Source organism: Lygodium microphyllum, chromosome 8 (genome assembly GCF_053477565.2).
Source record: "Lygodium microphyllum isolate KBCC chromosome 8, Lygodium_microphyllum_v1.1.10, whole genome shotgun sequence".
Taxonomy (NCBI): domain Eukaryota; kingdom Viridiplantae; phylum Streptophyta; class Polypodiopsida; order Schizaeales; family Lygodiaceae; genus Lygodium; species Lygodium microphyllum.
The window spans coordinates 39,460,032-39,485,924 of NC_141142.1; the positions used below are offsets into that span (position 1 = coordinate 39,460,032).

General features: G+C 39.7%; 1 protein-coding gene across 4 annotated transcripts; it reads left to right on the top strand.

The window, feature by feature from the left end:
- Positions 1–2,071: 2,071 nt before the first annotated feature.
- On the top strand, positions 2,072–21,687 carry LOC148032181 (CRAL-TRIO domain-containing protein YKL091C-like). 4 transcript variants are annotated; one of them, XM_087682807.1, is made up of 9 exons: positions 2,260–2,445; positions 3,109–3,173; positions 3,270–3,396; positions 9,238–9,487; positions 9,632–9,668; positions 9,843–9,951; positions 20,401–20,488; positions 20,730–20,897; positions 21,077–21,687. In XM_087682807.1, exons 1-8 carry the CDS (start codon positions 2,368–2,370, stop codon positions 20,780–20,782), a joined length of 807 nt encoding a protein of 268 aa, XP_087538933.1. In that variant the 5' UTR covers positions 2,260–2,367; the 3' UTR covers positions 20,783–20,897; positions 21,077–21,687. The 4 variants fall into 4 exon arrangements, with proteins under 4 accessions (XP_087538935.1, XP_087538933.1, XP_087538932.1 ...); XM_087682806.1 differs by having other exon boundaries at positions 20,378–20,488; positions 21,077–21,685; XM_087682809.1 differs by lacking the exons at positions 2,260–2,445; positions 3,109–3,173; positions 3,270–3,396 and adding an exon at positions 2,072–2,173 and having other exon boundaries at positions 20,378–20,488; positions 21,077–21,680.
- Positions 21,688–25,893: the final 4,206 nt, after the last annotated feature.

Consider the following 25,893-nt stretch of genomic DNA (forward strand, 5'->3'; position numbering starts at 1 on the left):
TTAGAATCCCAAATAAGCTCTATTGGAGAAGTAAATAATTCTAATGGTAGAAATACATTTGTCCAAAAATTGAAAGGTTGTAAGCAATGTATATTTTGTGTGTATGCTTTGATTAAACTCCTTGGCTATCTTGCATCACACTATTCATTCATGCGTTTTTGGGTTATTAAGAAAACAAAATTTGAATTGAGACAATTGGTGGGGGGCGGGGGGATGTATGTGCATGCATATGAACATAGATATATGCTCACATACATACTAACTTTTATACGTACATATTTATCTTCCTTAAACATTTGTGAGGTCCTTATTACAAGTTAAATATGAATGACTATTGTACCCTTTCCCGTAAGGGCAATATGGCCAATAAATAACAACAAAATTCTATTGCATTGCACTTCTAAAATTTATAGATTATAACTTGAAAATTAAAATAGCAGCCTAAACTAAAACAATCTTATAAAATGGAATCATAGGCTACCATTCAAATATGGAGTTGTTTTTTGAGCAGCTAGGGTGGGTGCGTGAGTAGCTAGAGATCATGAGCTTAGGGTGATGCTACATCAACAAACTTCATTTGTCTTTCACTCGACTTTCAAAAGTCTTTAGCAGCATAAAATAGGCACACTTTTAGCAAAGAGGTAAAATAACATGCCACATTGTGCTCATTTTACTTTTGATGACCCAACAAAGTCTAGTAAGCATCTAAACACACATAGGTTAATTGATCACTGTGAGTTGATATAGTATGTACCATAGGGCATGTGGATGGGGCTTGGTTGAAGTGGATGGAATTTGACACCATGTTGGCTAGGCCTTTGCACAAATAAGGGATTACCATCCAAATGAGGGGAAGAGTGGGGACATGCACAAGTTAATTGTAGAAGTCAACATGTTGTGCACTTGATTGCACATGGATAGATGTTAGCTCACAAGACTATAGCTCGGTGGCATATTTAATGGGACTTGGAGAGGTTACATGATCCTCATTTGAGGGTATTGCATAAACTTTAAGGGGTCATTTCATGTGGCCTTCAAAACATGGTTTCAAAACTATCGATGAGCCATTTAAATCTCTCTCCCTCCCCCCTCTCTTTGTTGGATGTTCATTTGGATCCATTGAGAACTTGAAGTTGAGTCTGCTTGTGAATTTGCAAGTCCACACTTTATGTCTCGTAAGTTATCAAACCTCTCCTTGTACATGCTTTGGATGATCTTGTAAGAGTGAGAAGTACTTCTCCTTAAAGTTGATTGTAATTGAGCTCATCCTTGGTGTGCAAAAGAAAATTTTAAAGTACTGCTATCCAAAAAAAAGGAGGCTTGAAGCCTTTGAATGTGGTGTTGTTTGTGCAATCTCCCTCCCATTTTAGTGTTTTGACTTGTGTGTAGCAAGGTGAATTTCACTAGCATGGAGATCTGCATGTCTCTAGGCTCGAAGAGGGGGGGGGGGGGGGGGGTATGATCTGGGCCACAGTGACACATCGCCCTGGGGCTCGAACATCTCTCAGAGATGAGTGATGGTTGATTGCTATGGCCCATGGGCCTTGTCACAATGTTTGACGGAGGTATCAAGACGTTGCATAACCGACATAAAAGCAATGGCCCGCAACGTGTGACCCGCGACCCGCTGGGTAACCCTCGAAGGATGCCCTTAGGATTGTTTTGGTATAGGCGTATGGTTCTTGGGGCAATCTATATAGTATAGCCCCTTTCAAAAGTTAGAAAGCTCTTGAAAGTTGAGTCTTTGGCATTTGCATTCACGTGTGACATCATTCTTTTTGGTACAGGCCTGGGGCCACCGCTCTACGGAGTACAGGTGGAGGATGGTGGACCCCACAACTTTTGATACGTCTCGGTCTCCCTCTCCGTGAATTTTGAAAACATGGCGAACGGACGGCCGGGCGGGGCCCATGAGAGTAGTTGTAACCTGTGAGCCTCTGTGATGAGACTGTGACCCGCGACCCCAAGTAGCGAAAATAATAATAATAAAATAATAATAACTAATAACTAATAATAACGGCCACACACAATTTTTGGGTGCCTTTGCGGTCTATAAAAGCCCTCAAAATTCACAGACACGACGCATCTTGCTTGTCCTTGCGTTGACGTGAATGGTAGAGCTTGGTCACAGTTATGTCTAATACGGCGTCGACGACGTGCATCGATGGCGGAGGTCTGCGCACGTTTAATCCCTCCAACCTTGCTGGCCTCGTGTGGCGAGACCACAGAAAGCGAGAGAGAGAGAGAGGGAGAGAGAGAGAGAGGGGGGGGGGGGGGAGGATGGGAGGAGGAGAAGACGAAGAAGAGGTAGTTGAAGAGGAGGATCCGAGGAGGAATTAGAGAGTAGATCCGCTGCACGCCCAAGGCATGGCAAGTCGCAGGGATGAAACCCCCCTGCTCATTTCCATGCGGGAGCTTGTACAGCGCCTGGATCCATCGGCTCAGGTATTCTCCCCAGTGTTTCTCTCACCACACATATGGTCTGTTTCTGTTTACCAAGCTGGGCTCCGGCTTTGATCCATAGTTTGCCCTTGAACCTTACATCCAGTTTTATCACCTCAAAAAATCTTTTTCCTCCCTTGCTCAGAACAAAGGCTGCTTCTGATTCAGCAGCTTTTAGGCCCTAAGCATAACCACATACACTATCCCTTTGGATGAAGCCTTTATTTCAGAGCCTCTCTGTAGCAGTTGATGCGAGGCATTCATAGTCACAATGGGCTTGCTGTCAAAACCTCGTCTGGTTTCTTCAAGGTTGAGCTCAGAGTGCAAAAATGCGCTCAAGCTCTCCTATGACTAGCTGGCAGCTTACCTGTAAATTGATAATGGGTCCTGCATTTCCTGGAAAAACTTTTCTCACATTGAACCGATTGAACTTTTGAACGTTCACCTGCTAATGAATTTACGACCAGTGTTCAGAGGACATATTCTGGGTGCTCTTACAAGTTAGAGACAAATCACAGGCCTGCCAACAATTGTACCATGCAGCAGTTTTCTAAATTTCAGCTTTTATAAATGCACGTGATCCATCCTGGGCCCAAGCATTTTGGTTTCTTAAAGGTTGCCAGATTCTCATCAAGTGGAAACTTATGGGCATCTCTGCTTTAGCAGAGGAAAAGCGATACTTGGTTGGCTACACAATTTTGGTATAGGCTATCACTCAACTTCCAATACATGTGAGCTGCTGGGCAAGCTAAGTACAACCTCTAAACAGAGCTGACTCTCTCACTATTCTATTCATCTCAGCTCTCATGATCAAAGTGGCCTTGTAGAAGAAGAAATCAACCATTGGTGCTGCTGTCAGGAGCTTATCTCTGCCTTAACAAGTCTTTTATGATTGCCTTTTCTACTCTCTTCTTCCCACAACAACCCTTGAAGTGCTTGGGTTGTGATTCAAGGGTGAGCTTGTTTTCCTGCTACAGTACATTGCAACAGTATATACATCCATCGTTATTGTCTTTTATATGTTATGTGCATTTCTCATACAACAAAAGTTTTAAGCATTTTTGGATCTTGATGCATTCTAACCAGTAACTTTGGGTGCAATTGAAGCCTTGTGCATACGCACATTGACAACCGTGTTTATTTGTCCGTTATATGTATTTGCATTTCTCATGCAATATAAATTTTCACTGTGGTGGATCTCTATTCATTTCAACAAAGTTTTCACCATGTTCGATCTCTATGTGTTGCAACCAATTTTGGATTTAACTGAAGCCTTTTGCATATACACATTGGTTCAGCCAGTGGTGAAGACAGACATCGACCAACAGTTGGAGCTTACATGCAGAGGTATTGATTAGACTGATGGGTGCTATGTGATCTTTCTTGTCATTACAAGGAGCATTATTTTGTGTTTAGATGGTTGTGCAGTCCAGTGTATGCAACGACTGTATGATGAGCACATGCCACATAAGACACATCTCTGAGAATGGATTTACTCTTGTTGGCGAGTGGTTTCTGGCTATCTAGAGAAGTGACTTGTACTCAGCCAGAAGATTTGGCTCTAGAATGAAAGACGAATGGGTGGCTTGTCAAGGCGGCTCACTCATTTGCAATGCTATTAGTTGCTTTCTTTGCTCAAGCCTGATGATTGGTTTGCTATCTATGAGCATTGAGGTTGTAAACCGTTGTCCACATGGCAAGGGCTATGACCTTGCTGATGCATGCAAATGAGCGAGAGATTGAGATTGGAAGAGGGTTGCACCAAATCTGCTGAATCCTAAAAGCTTGATTTATGAATGAAATCTAGTGTCAGAAGCTGCTTTTGTTAACTACTATTGAAGTGCTTCATGGAAGTCTCTAGTGTTGATCTCGATGCTGAATTGGGACTGGAATTGGAGAGTGGAGCTCCCACTAGCACTGCAATTGAAGGTTTGAGTTTGTAGGAGCCCCATTGGTAGTTGGCGGGCCATCTCAAACATGGTCTTGTTGGCATGCTCCACCACACCATTCTCAGATGGTTTGTTTGGATGGGAGTACTTCATTCGAATGCCATGCTCCTTGCAAAACTTGCCAAAATCCTTAGAGCAAAACTCTCCACCATGATTAGCTTGCGCATCTTGAACCTTGAAAGGAATTTGCGTTTCAGCAAACACTTTCCTCTTGCAGAAATTGTAATACGCCTTGCTATTGTACTCCAATAAATATGGCCCCAAACACGCGTTGAAATCACTAGAGAATCATCAACAATAAGGATTAGATATTTGGCCTTCCCAATGGAGACCGTTCCCATAAGTCTACACAAGTCTGTATGCACCAACTCTAGTGGAGTAGTAGTTCTCCAAGAAGCAACATGTGGATGAGGAAGGCTATGCTAGTTGCCTTGTAAGCAACTAGGGCATAATATGTGGATGGGGGGAAAGTTTGGAAGCCCTTTACTAACTTTTTTTAAGAAGAATGTTTGATGGAGTCAAAATTTAGGTGCCCATAACATGCATGCAAAAGTAGCCCAAGCTTGTGAGAAGTTTGGGTAGCAAGGGTAGGTGGGCTTCTCTTGTGTACTTGTCCAAAGAATAGCACTTGTAGAAGAATCCTCAATGGTCATAGCGTGTACTTAGTTGTGTCAAACCATGGGCAGAAAGAAGGCTAAAATCTAACTTTTGTACATAAAGAACCTTGGGCAAAGGATCCTGTCTATCGAACAAAAGGGGAATAGTTCCACTCCACAAACTGATACGGAAGAGTTGTCGCCAATTGTGATGGAACTTCCTCTAAAATGAAGGACTTGAAGCCAACCTTGTTGCTAGGTCATATGTGAAGAGGCTCCATTGTACATGGACCATGGCTTTTCCTTAATGAAAGAAGCAAGTGCGGTATCCTCCACCTTGGACAAATGAATGAAGATTGGTTCTGTAGTACTTGAGGTAGCCTTCGAATCCTTGGAATTGTCCTTTGGCTTCAAATGGGGGTACTTTTGCCAACACTACTCCTTTGGATGAGTGCCCTTTCCATAGTGTGGGCATTTGGGCTTGGACTTCTTCTCATCCTTCTTCTCATCATAAGAAGAGAAGATTTATAAATAGGCTGAAAAGAGGCAAAAATGGCAAAGAAGGATATGGAAAATTGTTGCCCAACGCAAAGACTTAATGGCTGCAAATCAATGGTTTATGGTGAGCAAGAGGAGCATATGGCAAGGAGCTCTCCAAAAAACAAGGAGAAAAGGCTAAAATTAAAGAGGATACAAAGGGTAAGGGACCCAAAACATTGACTAGTTTGGTGTCCCATATAGTTAGTGATGATCAACCCAATGATGATGCTATTGAGCTTTATAGAGCGTGGGGGAAGATCAAGGATCAGCACACATTGATTTTCTTTGACAATGGAGCAAGAGCCAATATTATCTCCATAGACATGGCAGCCTGTTTAGGCATCAGAGAGAATGAGATGAAACCCATGGGAGAAATTAGTATGGCATGCAAGGGCCATGTAGAGCCCACCACACCTTTTATTGGAAAGCTTTGTTTGCACATTTAAAGCTATGTGGACAATGAAGAGTTCTTCATTACATTGTTAGAGGGTTGTGGTGTGAGGGGGTGGACCAACATTTCTAATGGACGGCTTATTCCAAATCATCACCAACATTTTGTGCATCATGACCAGCTGATCAGTTAGCATTGAATGTAAGTGATTGCAACTGGTTGGCTAGTATTGGATGTTTCCGGCTATTTATAGCCCTCTCCCACTTTTGGTAGGTCATTATCTTTTATGTATGTGGACACACAATTTGTCTTCATCCTCTCCTCCATGTTGGTATTACCATTGTCATCAGCCTAATCCAGTGCCTTCACTGATGCCTTCGGCTACATGCAAGGACCACCATTTTATTTAGCTTTCGATTTAGATTCAATATCGACTTATCAAGCTTTGCATTACTTTTTCTTTGCTTACCACCAAAGCATCTCAATATGAAGCATTGGTATGTAGATTTTGATACTTACATGCTAGGTTTAGTATTCGAGTTAAGGACTAAAATTGCAGCCTGTCCTTTTATTGGGTCGAAGACATGGGTTGTTAGCCATTCCCTTGTGGTTTCATCTTCCTTTGAGACTTGTTCTTCTACAAGCATGGAGGCTTCATTTCTTGAGGCGGATCTTCAAACATCTCTTGATGCTACCATAACCCCTACTTCTCCCTAGCTCTTCTAGCTAGGGAGTTTTGGCTGCTTCTTCCTTCATCACATGGTTTTCAGCACCACATGAAGACCAACATTAGGCTCCTCATCCTCCTTCAACATTAACAGCCATGATTGAGAGGGGGTTCCTTCCCTTTATTTGGCACCTACAAGTTTCGACATTGTCTTCTTGTCCTTGATCTTTGCAGCTAGTCCCTCTCGTACTTACCCTTTGCATTGCATAATCATCATCTTTGCAAAAGGTTTCTTGGGCAAATGAACAATTTCCCTATGAGAGACAGTGTCCAAGTGGCACCTTGCTGCATGAGCACTTTAATTTGCATTGCATAGCATTCTTCTATGAATCTCTTTGTGCATGGTAACCATGAGCATCTTGCTCAGTTTGGATCTTGAATGGTCTCCACCTATAGTTCAATCACCTACATACCTCTTCATCATTGCTTCATGTTCAACCTCCCACCCTTGTGGGTGGTTTTTTCTTGTTGATAGACGTGTGAGCTAACCATCCTTTCCCCATTAGACAAGCACTAACAAATTTTTGGGGATTAAGAAATAACAAAAGAAAGAAAACCCCCCCTCCCAAAAAAAAAGAAAAAAACTTGGGTTTCCAAGGAAAGATAATGATTACCTATGAAGTCTTAGTAGGTTCTTGGGCAGCCAATGAGCGCCCATTGGCTGATGCCTTAGCATCTTTCAAGCTTCGGGATGGGGCCTCTTGGGGTAAAATAGAGTTCTTTATTACCTTTGCAGTCTTGGTAGGCCTTTGGGCAATTGACATGCATTCTTTGTATGATACCTTGGCTATTTTGTATGAGACCTCTTGCTCGAGCTATGCTTTGTGGTTCCTCTTGGCTCTAGTTTTTGGGCTGAGAAGGGGATATTAAGCTTAAAGCAACAAAAGATTAATTAACTTTAGACCCCTTTTTTCAGCTCATTAAACATCCCTAAAACAAAGAACTTTGAGAAAATACAAAAGATCCTAGGCCTAATGTGCTAGACATAGAATCTAAAGTAGATGATGCAAGTGTGGAGTTTAATCCTAAGCTACGGAAAGCATAAGTGAACCTAAATGATAATTTGAAGATGGAGGGATGAGTCAAAGGAGCAAGTATACCTCTAGGCATGCTTCTACCTCTATAGCCTTCTCTATCAATATTGATATATTGATGTTGGGCTGGGACTTCATGGTAAATCACAACTGGTTCCTGCATACTAGGAGGAGCATTATAGAGGGGTTTCAACTTCTGCAAATCAAGTTCAAATGGATAATAGGAACTTGACATGGGGCCAGGTTGAGATGAAGATGATGGATTGCTAGTTGTTCTTAGTGTGATATGTCCTTCTTGAGTGGAGAGGTGGCCAACCTTACCAATAGAATGCTTTGATTGACATGTAGCTCTTGTTGGAGTGTAGAGGGAAGATTGAGGTCGCCTTCTATGAGAGTATTGTATGAACTCTTCATCCATTATCGAGATTTGACTTGACATCTAATAGATTCAAAGAAGATGAGGGTGAAGATGCATTGTCCTCATTTAAAGAACAATGCCATCTCCAGGCCTCCAATGAAGGAGAAGCTTGATACAAAACAAGTTTTCATGATACCCATGAGCATACTATTTAGAAGAGCATTGGTTTTAATACCATGTGAAGATACATTGCTGTTTAATGAACCAGAAAAATGCCTAAATTATAATAATTTTGGAGGCAGGTTTGGTAGCTCAATAGAAACTCCACCAAATGGACTTGCTGGTTTGCAACAAGGCCTAATAGTAATTGTGTCCATAGTAAGTATGCCATAATGCTCCCTAGTCAACTGCTGATCTGGCCAAGGGTGGTGAGTTGGTACACCCTTTCCAGGGCTCTCCAATTTCTTCATCTTTGACAATCATTACCTATTGGTTGAAGGAGACCTCCTAACTACACAAGCGAGATGATATAAATACATAAGAATGGAGCCTCAAATCTAGAACCTACAGAATGAAATGCTGACGTCTCTCAAGCCATACAAGCATAAACAACCAAATAAAGAGGGATAGGACATCAAGGTTGCATCCCACTCATAGAGCAAATCATCCGTAGGTCTAAAATAAATGGTTGAGAGAACTCAGGAGGGAGCTAGTATTTGAGAAGGCCATGCATGAGTTGTGGTCAAACTTAGGAGTGCAGGCACAGTTATATGAATATGAAGTGAATCTGATGCTGCTCTATGTATAATGGGACTTACATGACACCACTAGAAGAAGATCAAGACAAGTTCTTTAAGCTCTCATGTGTCAGATGTTTGTCTTTGTGTGAATTTCTTCAAATCTATTCCAGTTTGTGAATCTTATATGCAATGGAGTATTGAAGTAACAATTGGAGAGGCAATGTCTGAAGCTGCATGTTTGACAAATGATGCTAACGGGATTTAGAGAATGCAAATCAAATAGAGTGCACAATACTACTGTGTATAGCTGGTTCACGTAATTTGAAACTGTCATTCAAACTTTGCATCTAAGGAAGTGCGATTTACACAAATGCCTACGTTTGCATTTTATTTTGACTCGCTCTTTAAATATTTCTGTTCTTTTCAATCAACTCACTAGACCATCATGGTTGCTATGCAGAATGTTAGTGACTCAGATTTGATACGCTTTTTATGTGCAAGAGATTATGATACTGGCAAAGCTGCAGACCTTTTTGTGCAGCACTTGAAATGGAGGAGATCATTTGGTTTTGTCAAAGAAGCAGAGATCAACACAGAACTTGATAGAAAGCAGATTTTTATGCAAGGCCATGATAAACACGGGTGCCCAATAGTCGTACTCTTGACTGCGAGGCATGCTGCATATGAAAGAGACCTGGAAGAGATAAAACGTATATTAACCAACTCCCTTCACCATGCTCAATGCATCTGTGCCCTGTTTTTTCCCCTCTTTTCAACATTTTGATTTTGAAATTACTCCATGCTCTTCACATGTTTAGCAGATGTAGTGATGCAATGACTGTGCATGTATGCAGGGCTCTTTGTTTACTGTTTTGATAAAGCAGCTGGCAGGTATCATCAGATTGCATGTCATATAATACACCTTACTTTGCACTTTTCAAACAATATTTTCCCTTATGGTGGTGATTTTTTCCCACCCCATTCAATCTCATTAGAAATGAAATGGGAAAGTTAAAAAGATGTCCCTTTTTGCTGTATTTTTAAACCTTCGCGGATGTTCTGCAGTAGCATTGGTGGTGATCAGGGCAAGTTTTTCATAATAGGAGACTTGGCAGGATGGGGCTTGAGAAACATGGACATTCGGGGTTATTTGGCAGTGCTTGACATCTTGCAAGTCAGTAACTTTTCTTCCAAGAACATCTACATATGTTGGATTTTGCCATTGATGTACCTAACAACTTTTAAGAGAGCAGACTCAGTGCTAGGGTACAAATATGTTCACACCACATTTCACAACTTACTGGCTGATTTATGTGAGTGAAAACAAAGATTGATAATTTATCCAAGGACTTAAATCTCTCAACACAACAGTTGAGTACAATAGAGACCAGAATAAGTTAGTGCAGCATGTGATGCAGCCACTTGATCATGTAAATTTGGAAGGCATAGCCTCTAACTTCTTGTAGGTTATCAGAAATATTTTTTATTAGAACAGATTGTAGCTACCCTCCAAACTCGAACAAAGTGGCAGTAGGATGGTCGATGAGTACCCTGCATTCCTTGATTCCACCAATTATGGGCATTGTCAGCTGCTTTTTGTTTGTTGATAATCATTGTCCTCAGCTTTAACATCTTGATTTTCCTTAAAATAAAACAACCTTGGTTGTCACTGCATCAACTCGCTTTTCCACATTCTTCTCGATGTTGCTCTCAAATGTAGCCATGAATGCATTGCCTCAACCTTTGTCGGATCCATACACACATAATCAACTGATACTATATGCCCCAAAAAGTGCATGTCATGCAAAAATAAGTCACTTTTCTTGTCACTGATCACCAAAGGATGCTTATGCAATGCATTGAACACAATGTCCAAGTGCCTTCTATGCTCCTCTTCATTCTTTTAGTGCACAATCATATCATCAAAGAATGTTTCCACAAATACTCTTATGTGGTATAAAAATCGTGTCCATCATATGATTGAATGTGGTAGGAGCATTTGTAAAATCCAAAGGGCATGGTGAGAGACTTATACAACCCAAAATATGTCACATAAACTCTCTTTTGTACATTGTCTAGTCTAATGCATGTTTCATGATATTCACTTTTCAAATCAATGCGTCTAAATATGGCCGATACTTGCAATCTATCATGATATTATGGATTCGTAGAATTGGTAATTGATTCTTGATCATGATCTTATTCAAAGCATGATAGTCAATGCACATATGCCATGAACTATCCATCTTCTACACCAAAAGCAATGGTGAGCCAAAAGGGTATGAGTTTGGCTGAATCAGTCCCTTTTCTAATAGCTCATTATCTCCTATTGTTGAGCTGCACTGACCCTACATAGAGACTTATAAGGAGGGCTACTACTAGGGATCAAATCTAAGGCATGATCCTTTGGCCTCTTGAGTGGTAGCTGTCCTAAAAGTGTTTGTGAGAAGCAATATGCATACATTTTCAGAACTAACATGTGATATTTATTCAGACCAGACATGCTCCCATTAGTCATACTATCATCTTGATCCTTGACAAAAAGCAAGTACGTTGTAAGATGATTTTTCATTGCTCTGGAAATGGCTAAAGTGGATATAACGTGGATTGATTTTCCTTTTAGCTTTACATCAAGAGTATAGGTCTTGTCCTTATACTGAATAGAAATGACTTTGTCATGGGAGTCAATCACATTGTATGCACATGATGATACCAAGACATACCAATCAATATATCACAACCCTCTAATTGTACAATGAAGAACTCTTCACTGTCCACATAACTCTGAATGTGCACGTGTACTTTCTCAATAAGATGTGTGGCAAGCTCTACATGGCCCTTGCTTGCCATACTAATTCCTCCCATGGGTCCCATCTCATCCTCCTTGATGCCTAGACAGGCTGCCATATTTGTGGAGATAAAATTGGCTCTTGCTTCATTGCCAAAGAAAATCAATGCATGTTGATCCTTGACCTTGCCCCATGCTCTACTAACGTCAGTAGTACATCGTCAGGCTGATCATTGACTATATGGGGCACCAAACTAGGTGATGTTTTGGATCTCTTATCCTTTGCAAAATCTTTATTTTCAGCCTTTTCTCCTTGTTTATTTGGACAGCTCCTTGCCATATGCCCCTCCGGCTCACAAATAAAACATCTAGTTGCACCAAACTAGGTGATGTTTTGGATCTCTTATCCTTTGCAACCTCTTTATTTTCAGCCTTTTCTCCTTATTTATTTGCACAGCTCCTTGCCATATGCCCCTCCTGCTCACAAATAAAACATCTAGTTGTAGCCATTAATACCTTGCATTGGGCAACATTTTTTTTCTACATCCTTGCTGTTTTTGCCTCTTATTAGGTCTAATTACAGATCTGCCATTTTAATCAGCCTTGAAAGTTTGCTTTGGTGTCTTATCCTAATCACCCTTGAAGCCTAAAGACTTTCTATGCAGCAAAGCATCAGCAATATATGTTGTCTTGATGAGTTGTAACCTTCCTTGCTGTTTTCGCCTCTTATCTGGTCTATTTACAGATCTGCCCTTTTAATTAGCTTTGAAAGTTTGCTTTGGTGTCTTATCCTTACCCTTGAAGCCTAAAAACTTTTCATGCAAAAAAGCAGTAGTATTATATACTGTCTTGATGAGTTGTAACATGCTAGTCATGATGGTCTTAATATAAAAATCCCATATCCCTTTGGCCAACCCACAACAATACTTTTCAATCTGCCCAAAAAGTGTGATAGTACGACAAGAAGTAGTAGGTAGCAACAACTTCCAAAACTTCTTGTTATATTACTCCAAATTCTTGCATTGCAATGCATTGAAGTTATGCCATGCAGTTATTACATCAATCTCAAATGTACTTGTCAACCATGTAGAAGTAAACATTTGCTTAAATTGAACCCAAGTTAATGGTGCTTTACCTTGTATCAAAATTGTAGACCACCATTGCAATGCATTTTCTTTAAGAAAAGTAGCTACCTTTTGGATATTTGAAGACTTAGTGTAGTTTTCCCCTTAGTGGGCTATATTGAATGAAAATCAACACTTTCAGTCTATCTTGTGTCCATTGAAAATTTCAAACTACACTCATTTACTACCCTTATCGTAATCCTTTGCTTTGCCCTTTGGTGTCAAATTATCATAGGCAGGTGGCCACAAAAAGAGTGCACTTGTACTACTAACATTTTGACCAACATTAGATGGTGCATTTACATAATCAGCAACTGTCCCATGAGTCCCAAACACATCACGCTGCATAGATGCATTGGCAAACGTGCCACTTTGTGCCCCAAGCATCATGCCAACAATACTATACATTGGGTTCTGTATTCCACTTGCCATACTTGAATACGTTGGGCCTTGCATATGTTGCATAGGTTGCTGTATACCATGTATATTTGGTCCATGCATTTCCATGGCTGAATATCTTGTGCCATTGCTTGGAAAATTGATCCACTTCCAAAGTAGCTCGGGTGACCCATGTTAGCATGCATGCCTTGCTGTCCACAATGAGATGGATTGGCACTACCAAGTTGGCCTTGCATTTGTATTGATTGGTCCATGGATACCAATTATTTTTGCCCATTGTCTACTTTGGGAGCATTGTGAGATTGTTTTGGCTATTCATTCGGTACATTGTGTTGTTGCGAAGCTCTTGACGATTACTTCCTGTTCTTGCCTATACCGTCCTTCCTTGAAGAATTAAAGAATTGAGCAAATTGAGGATCCTTTGCCAATTGAGCAAAGATATCACCTGCTGTCCTAAATTAGTCTTTGAATTGGTCATCATGTTCTTTATCTTTTTGTTGGTTATCAACATTAAGAGGCCTTGAAGGACATGCATTTTGGTCAAAACAAACAATATCAACTTGTTGCCCATGCTGTGTACCTTGTCCAAGATTAGGTAATGCATGTCCCCCAACATTTTATGAATTTTTAGATTGAGAGACATCATCATTGCTTGATCCTATCGCACTGTATGAAGACATTCTTGTTGTAATGCTCAATTGATTACAATTTCAGCACCAAAGCAATGCATTTGACTTCCAATTAAGTGCCACGGGCCTAGCGATTCAAAGGAGTTGATGGTTTCTCAGAAATGGAACCATGAAACTAACCTTTCTTCTCCAAAAGGGTGGTAATTCTAATTACAAAAAGCATAAAATTCACATAAACTGAAATGCAAATGTCACCAATTAAACTTGGACAATAGACTGATAAAGTACACTAAGATTGCTTCAATCTCCTTCATTTTCCAATGTCTCTTGTTGTCATAAATGGCTAGCAAGCCTCATCAATTTACTCATTGATGCACCTAGGCCTTTAATTGACCCTTGGCTGGTCAAATCTAACCCTAGATCCAATTGGAATGACTGGCTTCTTGAAATCTTTGGCAATTCCTTGAATTCTAGTTCTTGCTTATCTCAAGTACTAAGCCTTTGGTTTCTTGGCGCGGGACATGAGGTGGTTGCTAAGCCCTAATTTTTGTTGCAAATTAGAGTTTACAGAAGTAAAATTTTGAATTGAGCACCTCCAATGGCTATCATGACTGAAATTTGTTGAGGAGCTATGGGAAGTAGATGGAGAATGGTGAGAATGCTGAGGAGAGAGGGAAAAAATGAAAATTTTGTTGCCAGAAAGTGGCTGAATTGTCAACGAGCAACCCCCAATTCATCCAAAATGCAATCACCTTTTGCCTATAGGTTTGAAACTGTTGTTATCTTTGCCTAGAATGTTGTCACCAGCTTACTCTTGATTTGTACAGGCTATCGCTGCTACCACAATGGTCACTCAATTTGCTTAGAAGCACTCCTCCTTGAAAGCTGTGATGGTTACTATTGTTAATAGTCATGTTTGTCATGCAGTGTCATCTCCTATCTGTGAGCCTCAATCTGAGTTAGATGGGGACATTAGGAGCTGCAACATGTCTGTCATGTGCTTTGGTAGAGGAGGGAGCTCTATTTAAGACATCTTTGTGCATTTCTTGGCCTGTGTAGCCCTTGCAAACTTTGATGAGCCCTCCCAAATTGCGATTAAGCATGCATTTCTTGGCTTGTGTAGCCCCTACAAATTGTGACCAGCCCTCCCAGATTGCGGTCTGTCTTGTTTGCCCTTGTTGATGTTTATGATGCCTTCATTTGCATTTTTCACTTTTTTTTTTGGTGCAGCCAATTGCATTAAATGCAGTCAGCCAGATTTTATGGCATCCTTAGAGGTTGATTGGCCAGATTTGGGGGGTTTTATACTATTTATAGCTCCCCTAGTAGTTGGTAGAGCATTCTTATTTCTTCCTTGGAAAGTGCTCCATTAGTGGCTGCAGTCTCCTCCTTCTCTGCCGTGGATAGTAGGTTGGATATTCTCCGTGACTGCTATCATCATTTCAGCCTAATCTTGTGCCCTCACTGATGCCCTGGGCTATGTGTAGGGACTGATCAGTCCACTCCTTTATATTTAGTATTCTTTAGTCAATGCAACTTTCTTTCTTTCATCTCTCTCTCTCTTTCTCTCTCTCTCTCTCTCTCTCTGTGCATGTTCTTGGTTCTCTTCTGTTGCACACTCTCATATAATATCATCACCAAAGTGAGTACTTGGAGTCATCGAGACGAGATCCCTAGACTGAAAATGCAAATTCTTAGCTATTTACCTCTTGCTACTAACCGGATGTTAAGATGTTGAGCTCTACATAAGTTGGCATCCACTGCCTTGGTGATATGGCATGATATTATTCATTGATGTGTCAGGTGACCGACACGAGGATACACCAATGATTGTACAGTTGGACTACACCCACATAGTCTATCCTTGGTTATGGCGCATTTATTATGCCACCTCTTCTTTCCTAGTGAGTTCACACTTAGTGACCATATGTACATACGTTGTTGTACTTTTCATATTAGTCTTTTATAATGCTGTAGACTTAGTTCTTTTGAGTGAAAAAATAAAAAAGAAGAAGAAGAAAGAAAAAGAAGATTTCAGCCCCATCTCTCTAATATGTTCTTAAGTCTCCATTGTATTGTGTGTGTGCTCTTGGCATCTTCATCTCTCTCTCCTCTTATATGTTTTCATAGTATGAGAGTTGTCCCATGGCTATGCGGAGCTTGATTGAAGGTTGGGGTGAAGGCGTTGGAGTAAAAAGCAAACAAGTAAGCAACGTGTAAGAAAATCTTTTACCTTGCTCGATTTGCCTTAGGTTATAGTAGAGTAGGAGGCTCTTGAGGCTAGTAGAGCTACAGTCTTTGATTACAGTAAAACTTGGTGAGCAGGAAGAATGGTGTATATAGTTTGCCTTAGGTTATAGCCGTAGATGGCTATGATCTTTGGCATTTGAGGTCATTTCGGCCTCTATTTTAGACCTGCAAGTGGTCTCGACAGCAATCCTTGGGTATATTGTAGTTTTGGTTGTATCGGCCATTTATACATATGCAATCAGTGAAAAAGGTTGTGTTTAGTTGTGGTGCACCTTGCATTAGCTTGCTTGCAAATTACAGTTTTTGTAAGGTTTTTTGCTTTGTCAAAATGTGTGACAACTTTAACCAGATTGTCAACGAGAAGTTTGATAAGAACAATTATTCTATATGGAAGTTTAGAATGACAAATTTCTTGAAGGGCAAAGGTATTTGGAACTACATTGAAGGGGACATGGCAGTAGCACCTGAAGTTTCTGCACAAAATGCTATTGTAAAACAAGTAAAGGCTAAGAAAGATTTGGAGTAGACATAGAGTAAAGCCATATATTGGCTGTCTGTTAGTGCCATAGATAGCATGATGGGCTATTTGCAAGAATCTGAAACCCTCACTATTGTATGGAAGAATTTGGCAAGGATGTTCCTAGTAAATACAAAGGCTAGAAAGCTGTAGCTCCAGTCAGGTGAAAAGAGAAAACTCGTCCATCAATGATTATACCTTGAAGATTAAGAGTATTGTGAAAGCTCTTGGATTTATCAGTGTAATAGTTGATGATGATGATGTTGTGTATGCATACTTAGATAAACTTGAAGATGAATATTAGAGCTTCAAGTCACCTATGAATACAAGGGATGATATCCTTGATTTTATAGACTTGATTTTTATGTTGATACCTAAGGAGAAGAATCTTGGCTTGGATTCCTATTCTTCTCAAAGTAAAAACAAGTCTAAACTAGTATTTTACTCTACTAACAGAGGTAGAGATTATGGCAGAGGCTAAGGTGGCGGCGTGGTCAAGGTTATGATGCATAATAAAATAGAGGAGGACAGTCTCGACGAAGAGGGAGCCAAAGAGTGTAAGTTATAGATTCTAATAAGCAACAAAATTTTGCTGATAATAGAGAGTATTGGCATAAGTCTTCCTGAAATGGATGTTGCCATGCTTGCACAAGGTTTAGGTATTGTGGCTAATATTGAAATTTGACATAAGAGAATTGGTCAAAGAGTTGATGGGATGCATAAAGTATATGAAGCATGTCAACTTGGAAAGCAAGCAAGGCACGTGTTTTCGCATCAAAAGCATGTATACAGAAAGTCACTTAAATTGATACATTTTGATGTGCAGGGTCCTACAAAGAAGGCAACTTTGAGTGGTTGTAGGTATTATATTTTCTACATTGATGATCATACTTGCAAAGTATGGGTTTATTCAATGCATGAGAAAAGTGAGGTGTTCACTCACTTTAAAAGCTTCAAGGATTTGGTTGAGAAGGAGATAGGGTTGCATATTAAATACCTGAGATCGGATGGAGGGGGAGAATATCTCTTTAATGAGTTTTTTGATTTTTTGCAGAAAAATGGAATATATAGACAATATACATGCAGATATACTTTGCAGTAAAATGGAGTGGCCAAGCGAAAAGATAGGCATATTGTAGAGGTGGCTTGTGCATTGATGTTAGAAAGAAACTCACCTCATTACTATTGGACTGAAGTAGTTGCTATTGTTGTATATATTATGAATAGGATATCCGTTGCTGCTGTACATAGTATGAAACCCGAAGAGAAGTTTATGGGTAGAAAGCCAAATCTATCCCATTTGAAAGTTTTTGGATGTTGCATGTGAAAGTAATGAATGTTGCGATCGTGTTACGGATAAAAAAATGGTTGCACTTATGGATAATGACACATGGGAGTTGGTGCCCTTACCTAAAGGTAAGAAAGCTATTGGCTACAAATGGGTTTACAAGGTCAAGCATAAGCGAGATGGATCTATTGAGTGCTATAAGGCACGACTGGTTACCAAAAGGTATACGTAGACTCATGGTATTGATTATGAGGAGATCTTTGCTCGAGTGGCTAAAATAGCCACTATAAGGGTTGTCATAGCAACAACGGCTACACAAAAATGTTGGATCATGCATCAAATGGATGTTAAGAGTACCATCTTGTAGGGGAAGTTGCAAGAGGAAGTTTATGTAGAGTATCCACCTGGTTATGTGAATGAGAATCATCCAGATTATGTATGTAAGCTTTATAAGGCCTTGTATGGGTTGAAGCAAGCACCTAGGGCATGGCATGATAGGATTACAGAATACCTTGTCAACATTGCACAGGCTGATCACTCGCTCTATGTATGTGAGTGATGGAGGTATTGTGGTCATTACTACATTTGTAGATGATTTGATTATTGTGGGTGATATTGAGAAAAAGATTAACAATGTGAAGAGTCTTCTCAAGGCTGAATTTGAGATAAATGATTTGGAAGAGCTGTGTTATTTTCTCGGCATAGAGAGAATCAGGACTCCAGAGGCTATATGGTTCTTACATAGACAATATGCATTGGATATGTTGAAGAAGTATGGTATGGCTGATTGCAAGCCTATTTCTATACCTTTGGATGTTAATGCTAAGCTTAGTGCACATGAGGGTGATTTGATTGAGGATGTCACTATGTACTCGACGATTGCGGGCAGCCTTATCTAGGGCAGCCTTATCTATTTGATGGTTACTAGGCCAGATCTAAATTATAGAGTTGGTTTGGAGAGTTAGTTTATGCAGCTTCCATAGAAACCACATTTGGATGCCGTGCAACACACATTGCACTATGTGAAATCCACATTGGACTATGCCTTATTCTATGGTGCAAGTGTACCATTGGATTTGCATGGTTACACAGATGTAGATTGGGCTAGTAGTATTTTGGACAGGAGATCTACTAGTGGTTTTATGTTTTCCTTTGGGAGTATTGCTGTTACTTGGAGCAGCAAGAAACAGTCGACAATTGCCTTGTCTTGTATAGAGGTGTTGCAAGTGCAACATGTAGGTAGCTTGGCTATGCAAGCTACTTGGTAATTTGGGGGTGGGTGACTCATCTGAGGCTCTCCTTGTTGGATAAGTTGGCTATTAATGGTGACATCTTTGGACTAACTCTTCCAAGTGCAGCTGAACTTTTGGGGCAATCTTTGGCACATGATTCTTTTATGTTTCTTAAGGCTAATAGAGCCAATTTGGATAAGGCATCAGAGCCAGTTTGCTTTGGCATTGGGCATGCATATCAATGCTCAGAAATCCACTAATTAGTTGTTGCACAGAGAGTGATTTGCATGTTTTGGGTTCTAGTCAATTTCACAAAGAGTGATTTGCATGCTTTGGGTTGATAGGAAGGGGTTATTCCTTGTGAGAGATAACTAGACACTTGAATTATCCCATGGGGGTGGATGTGGCTCCTCATGCATTGGTTGACTGGATGTCTTAACATATTCATGATAAGTTTATGTGTTGGAAATCCCAAGGCTGGCCTTTATATGTGCAACTAAAAGTTTCACAAATGATCATGATTAGTACGATCTCTTACTTCTCACCTTTGCTTCCTTGGACATAGAAGTCATTACTAGAATTGGTGCAGCCCAGTCACTTTATGCTGTGGAAGAAGCAAGAAAATTGTCTAGGTCAAGTGTCGGTTGCTAAGCTAAAATAGATGCATTACACATCAAAATCTTGACTACCTCATTAAAACAGCCCCAACACTCAAAGATTACCAAAGTTTGTGTCCCATTAGCAAAAAACCCAAACTTTGGGAGGATCCACATCTATAAATAGGAGGCTGTCCATAGCATTCAGTTCATCCTTCTCTTATAGGTCATCGCTCCTTGCAGATTTCAGCCATCAGCTCCCTCTTCTAGTGGCTGTCTTGCCTACACCACGTGACTGCTTCCACACATCAAATGACCTGTCTTTGGTTGCCACCATCCATCTGTCACCCCAGATCAGGCTGCCTATGCTGCTCCAGCACTGGCATCATCTTGCAGACATTTCATCGTTCATTTTTGATTCAGCTTCAAGTATCCGTGGTCACATGGGCCGTGCTTGAGGATTGTTTTTATGGCAAGTTATTCCATGGTTTCTTCTAGTGGGATCCTCAGGGAGATCCCTTGTGGATGAATATCATCCGCACTACCCCGATTGTGCCCGCTTTATGCGATTGTGCCCGCTTTATGATTTTCTTCTCCTCTCATTTCAGCCTTATGTTTTTTGTAGCCATTTTACATTTTTGAGTCTACTTGGTTAACTAAAAGGCCCTTTGTAAATATTGCAACTCATTAATTCAAACTCCATGAGAGAGAGAGAGAGAGAGAGAGAGAGAGAGAGAGAGAGAGAGAGAGAGAGAAAGTAACCTTGACAACATGCAGAACCAATATCCTGAACGCCTCAGGAAGCTTTATTTGGTAAATGTACCATATTTGTTTTGGGGAGCTTGGAAAATTATCTCACCTCTAGTGGACAAAGTTACAAGGGAAAAGGTACATTTTAATTCCAAGCCTTTGGATGGTTGGAGGTAAATTAGCATTGCTTGCTGCATGCAAATGCAAATGGTAGAAAAACACACATAATTACAGCATGCTAAATTGAACTGAAATTATGTTCTAAGAAAGATGTTAGAGTTAGACAAGGAAGTCTAACCTCCTTCTGGCCTGCCCCTTTTCTCTAATAGATGACCGAGTTTCTATTTTGAAACATTTTTCTTTGTGTTTCCTTTCTTAGATATTATTTGTACAAGGAAAAGATGTTCAGGAGACATTGCTGGGAGAAATTGATGTAGATCAACTGCCAGATATTTATGGTGGAAAGATGGCCCTTGTCCCATTACAAGATTCAGCTACTCCAAACTGGCCATCTCAAAGCTGATACAAACAAAGATTATGATGCTTGGTCAGCACATTTTGATTCCACACTTTTATTTCTGTTTTTTCAGAGAATTATACACTTCTGCTGCTTAAATCAACACCTAGAACAGTACTTTGTGCATGGCAATTGCGTTTATTTGAATTGCAAAACCCTGGGACAGGTAAAGCAATCTAGATGCTGATTGTCTATCTGGGTTCATGCAGGTGGTTCACATACAAATCCCATTGATTAACGTTGAACATCTCCAGATGATATTCCCAATACCTGGTTTCCTGGTGGAGAGGTGAAATGGACAGTTTCATGAAAAGTTTTGTGAGGTGGACAACTCAAGCAGACCTTTTATGAATGGATGGGTTTGTCTAACATGAAAATTATGATGTGAGACAGTATGAGGACTTTACTATCGTTTTTGGGGGTCTATGCAACCATTCAGGCGCCTAGAAGAAAGGCCTGATAAAAAGCAAAGGTCATGTAGTCTTCAATCAATAACTAAGAGACACATGGCTATAAATGGCTATACACAATATCCAAAAGCACATTGTAAGATGGACATATTTCAACCATGGAGAATCACCAAGTCGAATTTTTGTATACGTTGTTGGATCCCAGTTATGGTATTTGTGTTTATGCATTTGTGCTTGATCTAGTGATTAGAAACCCACACACAGTTAACATTTCTTATAGTCCGCTTGTACACAGCTTGCCCAATTCGATGCAGTTTTGTGTCGCTAGCTTGACTGTCTCTTGATCCCAGATATGACTATTTCTTATATCCCAGCCAATGTTGATCGTGCTGTTAATTTGGGTTTGTTAATGTTGTGATCTTGATGAAAAGGCCTGTGATTGCTAGTGGAATTGATTATCATGCAATCTTCTCTTTCCACTTTAATGCGATATCTCACCTAACCATCATATCAGAGACAACAAGTCCAAAAGAACCCTCCATACAATTGAAAGGTGCTGTGTGCTACACCATATCATGGAATTTGCAATTGCAGGTCAAATCAGCTCTATCTACTCAGATTTATTGTCAAATCTTCCCACAGATAGCATGTCACATGAGTCCCTTGGAATCTGAGTATTAGAGAATAGACCAAGTTGTCTTAAGAGAGGCACACTCCAATAGTGATGCATATGCTTAACCTTTTACCAGTCTTATGCACACACTGATTTGCTGATGCGACAAGTTGCCATAGCTCCTAGGGGTGGAATGAAGGTGCCATGTCATTTCCCTAAGTGGTGCCTTCGAAGATTTTGCAGATCCTAATGCACTAAAGAAGTTTTTCATGTCAAAAGCTTTGTGAGTAACGAAGTTTAAAAATCATGCCACCATCTTTTCTGGCACATTTGTACAAAGAAAGGTAGCATGCAAGAAGAGTGCCTTGCTTACCTTGGTAAAGGTAGTTTTGTTTCACATATTTAATTTGTTTTTCGGTGAGAACGTGATGTATAAACAATACGAATAATTTTAACGAAGACCAAAGCATGGTCAAAACCCATCTAGGAGTTCGAGACTTCAAGATAGGTTCTTATGCATATGCAAAAAGGAGAGGTTAAGAACCATTTGTAGATGTCATAACACCCATGCACAAAGTAGCACCCAACTACTAAAGCGAAAGGAGAGGATAGCACTGACCTCATCTCTTTGGTCTCACTTACCATCTATTTTGAAGCTCATCATTCCAAGTTTTGGGGCTTTAGTCACGAGAATTTGAATCTTGCTTTGTTGCGGGTTGACTTGCAACATTTTACTCATTTTTACATCTTGAAGATTATGTTAACTATTATACATAGAAGCAAACTTCTTGGAAGTTAGAACATTACCATAGACAAAGACTTGGCTTGCCACAGTAGATACAAAATTTTAGGACAATCAAGAAGCATGTGGGAATCAATCCAAATTTAACATGGTGATTAAGGTTAGTATACAATGCTATGGGTGGCAATTTTGTCCACAAGCCTTTATAGGAAGGGAAGGGAACAAAATTTTAATGTTAAAATGATGGTTGGGCTTGTGTTCATTGGTCAAACAAATTAGCTATCACCAAAGCATGTTCGAGCCTTTCTTCTTTATTGATTGGTCCATCATAAGGCTCTATTGGAAAGGGTATGGATGATTGATTGATATGGAAACTCCCTTGCCCAAAATAATAGAGAAAATGGGCATGGAATGCAGTAAGTGTAATCAAGGAAGCTAATTTGAGATAAGACAATGTGCACTAAGCCCTGAGAAAAGGCAACCACATAGAAGCATGGTTTTCATTGGTTCTTAAATACATCAATAAGTAGCCCCTTGCCTTGTGTGCAACCACCCTAAGCTGGGGTTTTAAACAATGCTCAATTTTCCATTTGGCTTGATGTTCATAACTCGACCACAACTTGTTAATGAGATCTCCATGAAGGGAGAAAAAATTTCAAACCTAGGTTTTTTCACGAATGTAAGGAAAGTAAAAGGATTTGCTACAACATTTTTTACACACAATAGGTCTAAGATATATACCCCAACCAATCCCATGGTTAACAACTCATTCATTGATTCATAAATCTTTAATCGAGATCTACCAGAGTAGCAACACAAATCTATAGGGAACGAGTCTAATTCAAGTGCCCACCAAGAGTTATGCTTTGTATAAAGTGATCCAACTTGAGTATTAAGGTTGGGCATGGGAGAAGGAATTTGTTGTCAGCCTATCCCTTGGCCTTCATGGTAAACTTTTTTTTTTTTTGAATGGCCCTTTCAGTATGTAAACTCTACAAAAATATCTTGATTACATATGGTGAAATCATGTTGGGAATCAGATTGATGTTATTAGCAAGAGGTCTTGTTGTCAAAGTGATTGATCTTATCAATAAGAGATGCATCGATTGTTTTATCCTTGACTTGCCTTGCAAAACCTCTCCAACAATTCTTGCATTATTAGTGAGGTGCCATACCAAAGTAATCTCCACAAAATTTTTGATATGTTGCGGGTGCCAAGGACTCTCGATTAACCAACCTTCACTCATGCTTTCGTTTAGTCTTGTTCTTTCTTAACAAACTCCTTTAGGGTCTTCATCAAATGTCCTAGGAAGAACATCCATAAAAAATGGACCATGCTTACAAACACAACCTTATTCACAATGTGACCAATGAGATATGTTTGGATTGCATACATGGATGTGGGGAAGTAAATCTCTATAAGCACTATTGATTTAAACGAATTTCTATTTGCTACCTAGATAAACGAGCTAAGTATCTCCTTTTGTGAAATCTACTACACCAATGGTGAAAACTCATTATAGGATGGACCTTCGAGGTTAATGATACTGCCACTCCAACTAGAAGAATGAAATGAAAATGGATAAAAAATAAGTACATGATGATAATATGCATTAAAGAGGAAATTAAGAGAATTCCAAATGACTCACTTCATATATTTTATGCAATTCATGGGACTTGAGTTTGTTGAGCTTTGTGTCTTGATAATGGCTCATTGCAGACCATGCATAATACCAACTGAGACATGAACTATTGGGATAATGTCCTTCACTCTTTGTTATTCTTGTCTTACAAAACCCAACATGCCCCTAGTAAAATGGTTCCCCCCTCATCTTAGATATGTGACTAATACACTTGCTCAATGTTTGCTTGCATAAGGTCCTCACATGTAGTAAGAGACTTCCTCAACCTAATCCACTATGGGTGATTAAGCAACAAGTTGTTCCAATATAATAGATTGCTAAATTTGAAGAACATCTTTATGTCAAGTGTTAATGCTTCATTGCTTCTAGGCCATATAGCCTTTCAATGAGCTATAGTGGTATATTTTAGTGGTCTTCTCAAAAGGCCTTCTCTTATCTCATGTCATATAAGAGGAAACACTTAATGATCTTGATGTACCATCTTCTTAAAGGATTTGGAAATTCATACATTTAGCATTGATGCACAAATAGGCACCAATTGCAAAATCATTAGTAAAAATCCTTCATAACAATATGACTCAACAATACACATTGATAACACGTGGTGATTGTAAATGATAGGGACACACATGGAACAATTTCATATTTAAGAATGTTCCATAGCCAATAAAGTCATGCATTGTCCACATAATATCCCTCAAATTTGTGTCATTCTCTTTCTGAAGTGTTTGACCATAATTGAATGGGAATCCCCAATGACAACATTTGAAGCTTATTCTTAGAGGCTAAAGCTAATAATCTATATTCTGAACATTGTAGCAACTAAAGATTAGAAGACTACGTAGTATATGGCCCTTTGGGCCATGGTGGGATATTGTAGTTCACCAAGACCATTAGCCAATGTTGTATGTAGTCATGTGTTGGGGCCAAAATAGTTGATCCCATCCATGGCAAGGCCTAGTAGTAAATGTCTTATCTTCTTTTGAAATTATGGTCTCATATCGTCAATATACTTTCATGCCTTGCTATTAGTGGAAATACATGGTACAACATCAAGAAATCATTTCTTCAAGTGCCATGAGATTAATTAGGTGATACTTTTATACTTGAACATGTGTTGGATGTGTGGAATGAGCAGAAAGCACCAGAGAATCTTAGTTGTGATTTCTCCCCTTGGACATACTTAAATATAGATTGGTGTCACACTTTGCACACTTATACTGATCTTCATAAAATCGTTTCTCAAGAGCATATAGTCATTGGGGAAAGGTTGAGTCAAGTTGTAATCCATACCTAACCTTTGCAATACCCTCTTTGTGTCATCATGATGGTGTGCTATGGCATTTGGAGTAGGCCAAATATGCTCCTTGAAGAGTGTGCAATCAAAGAAATGAGTTGAAATAGTATATGCTTATGCTATTCATATGTTAAAGAATGCTAATGACAAAGTTTACATTACCTACATAAAGTAGTGATACTTGTCTCTCTATCCATGTACTTTAACCATAGTTATATGATCATGCATTGGTACCACAATAGCGAGATTAGCCCCAACCCATGGTCAATTTTGCATCATTTCAATATTATATTTATAAATTTCATTCCATTTTAGGGTGTA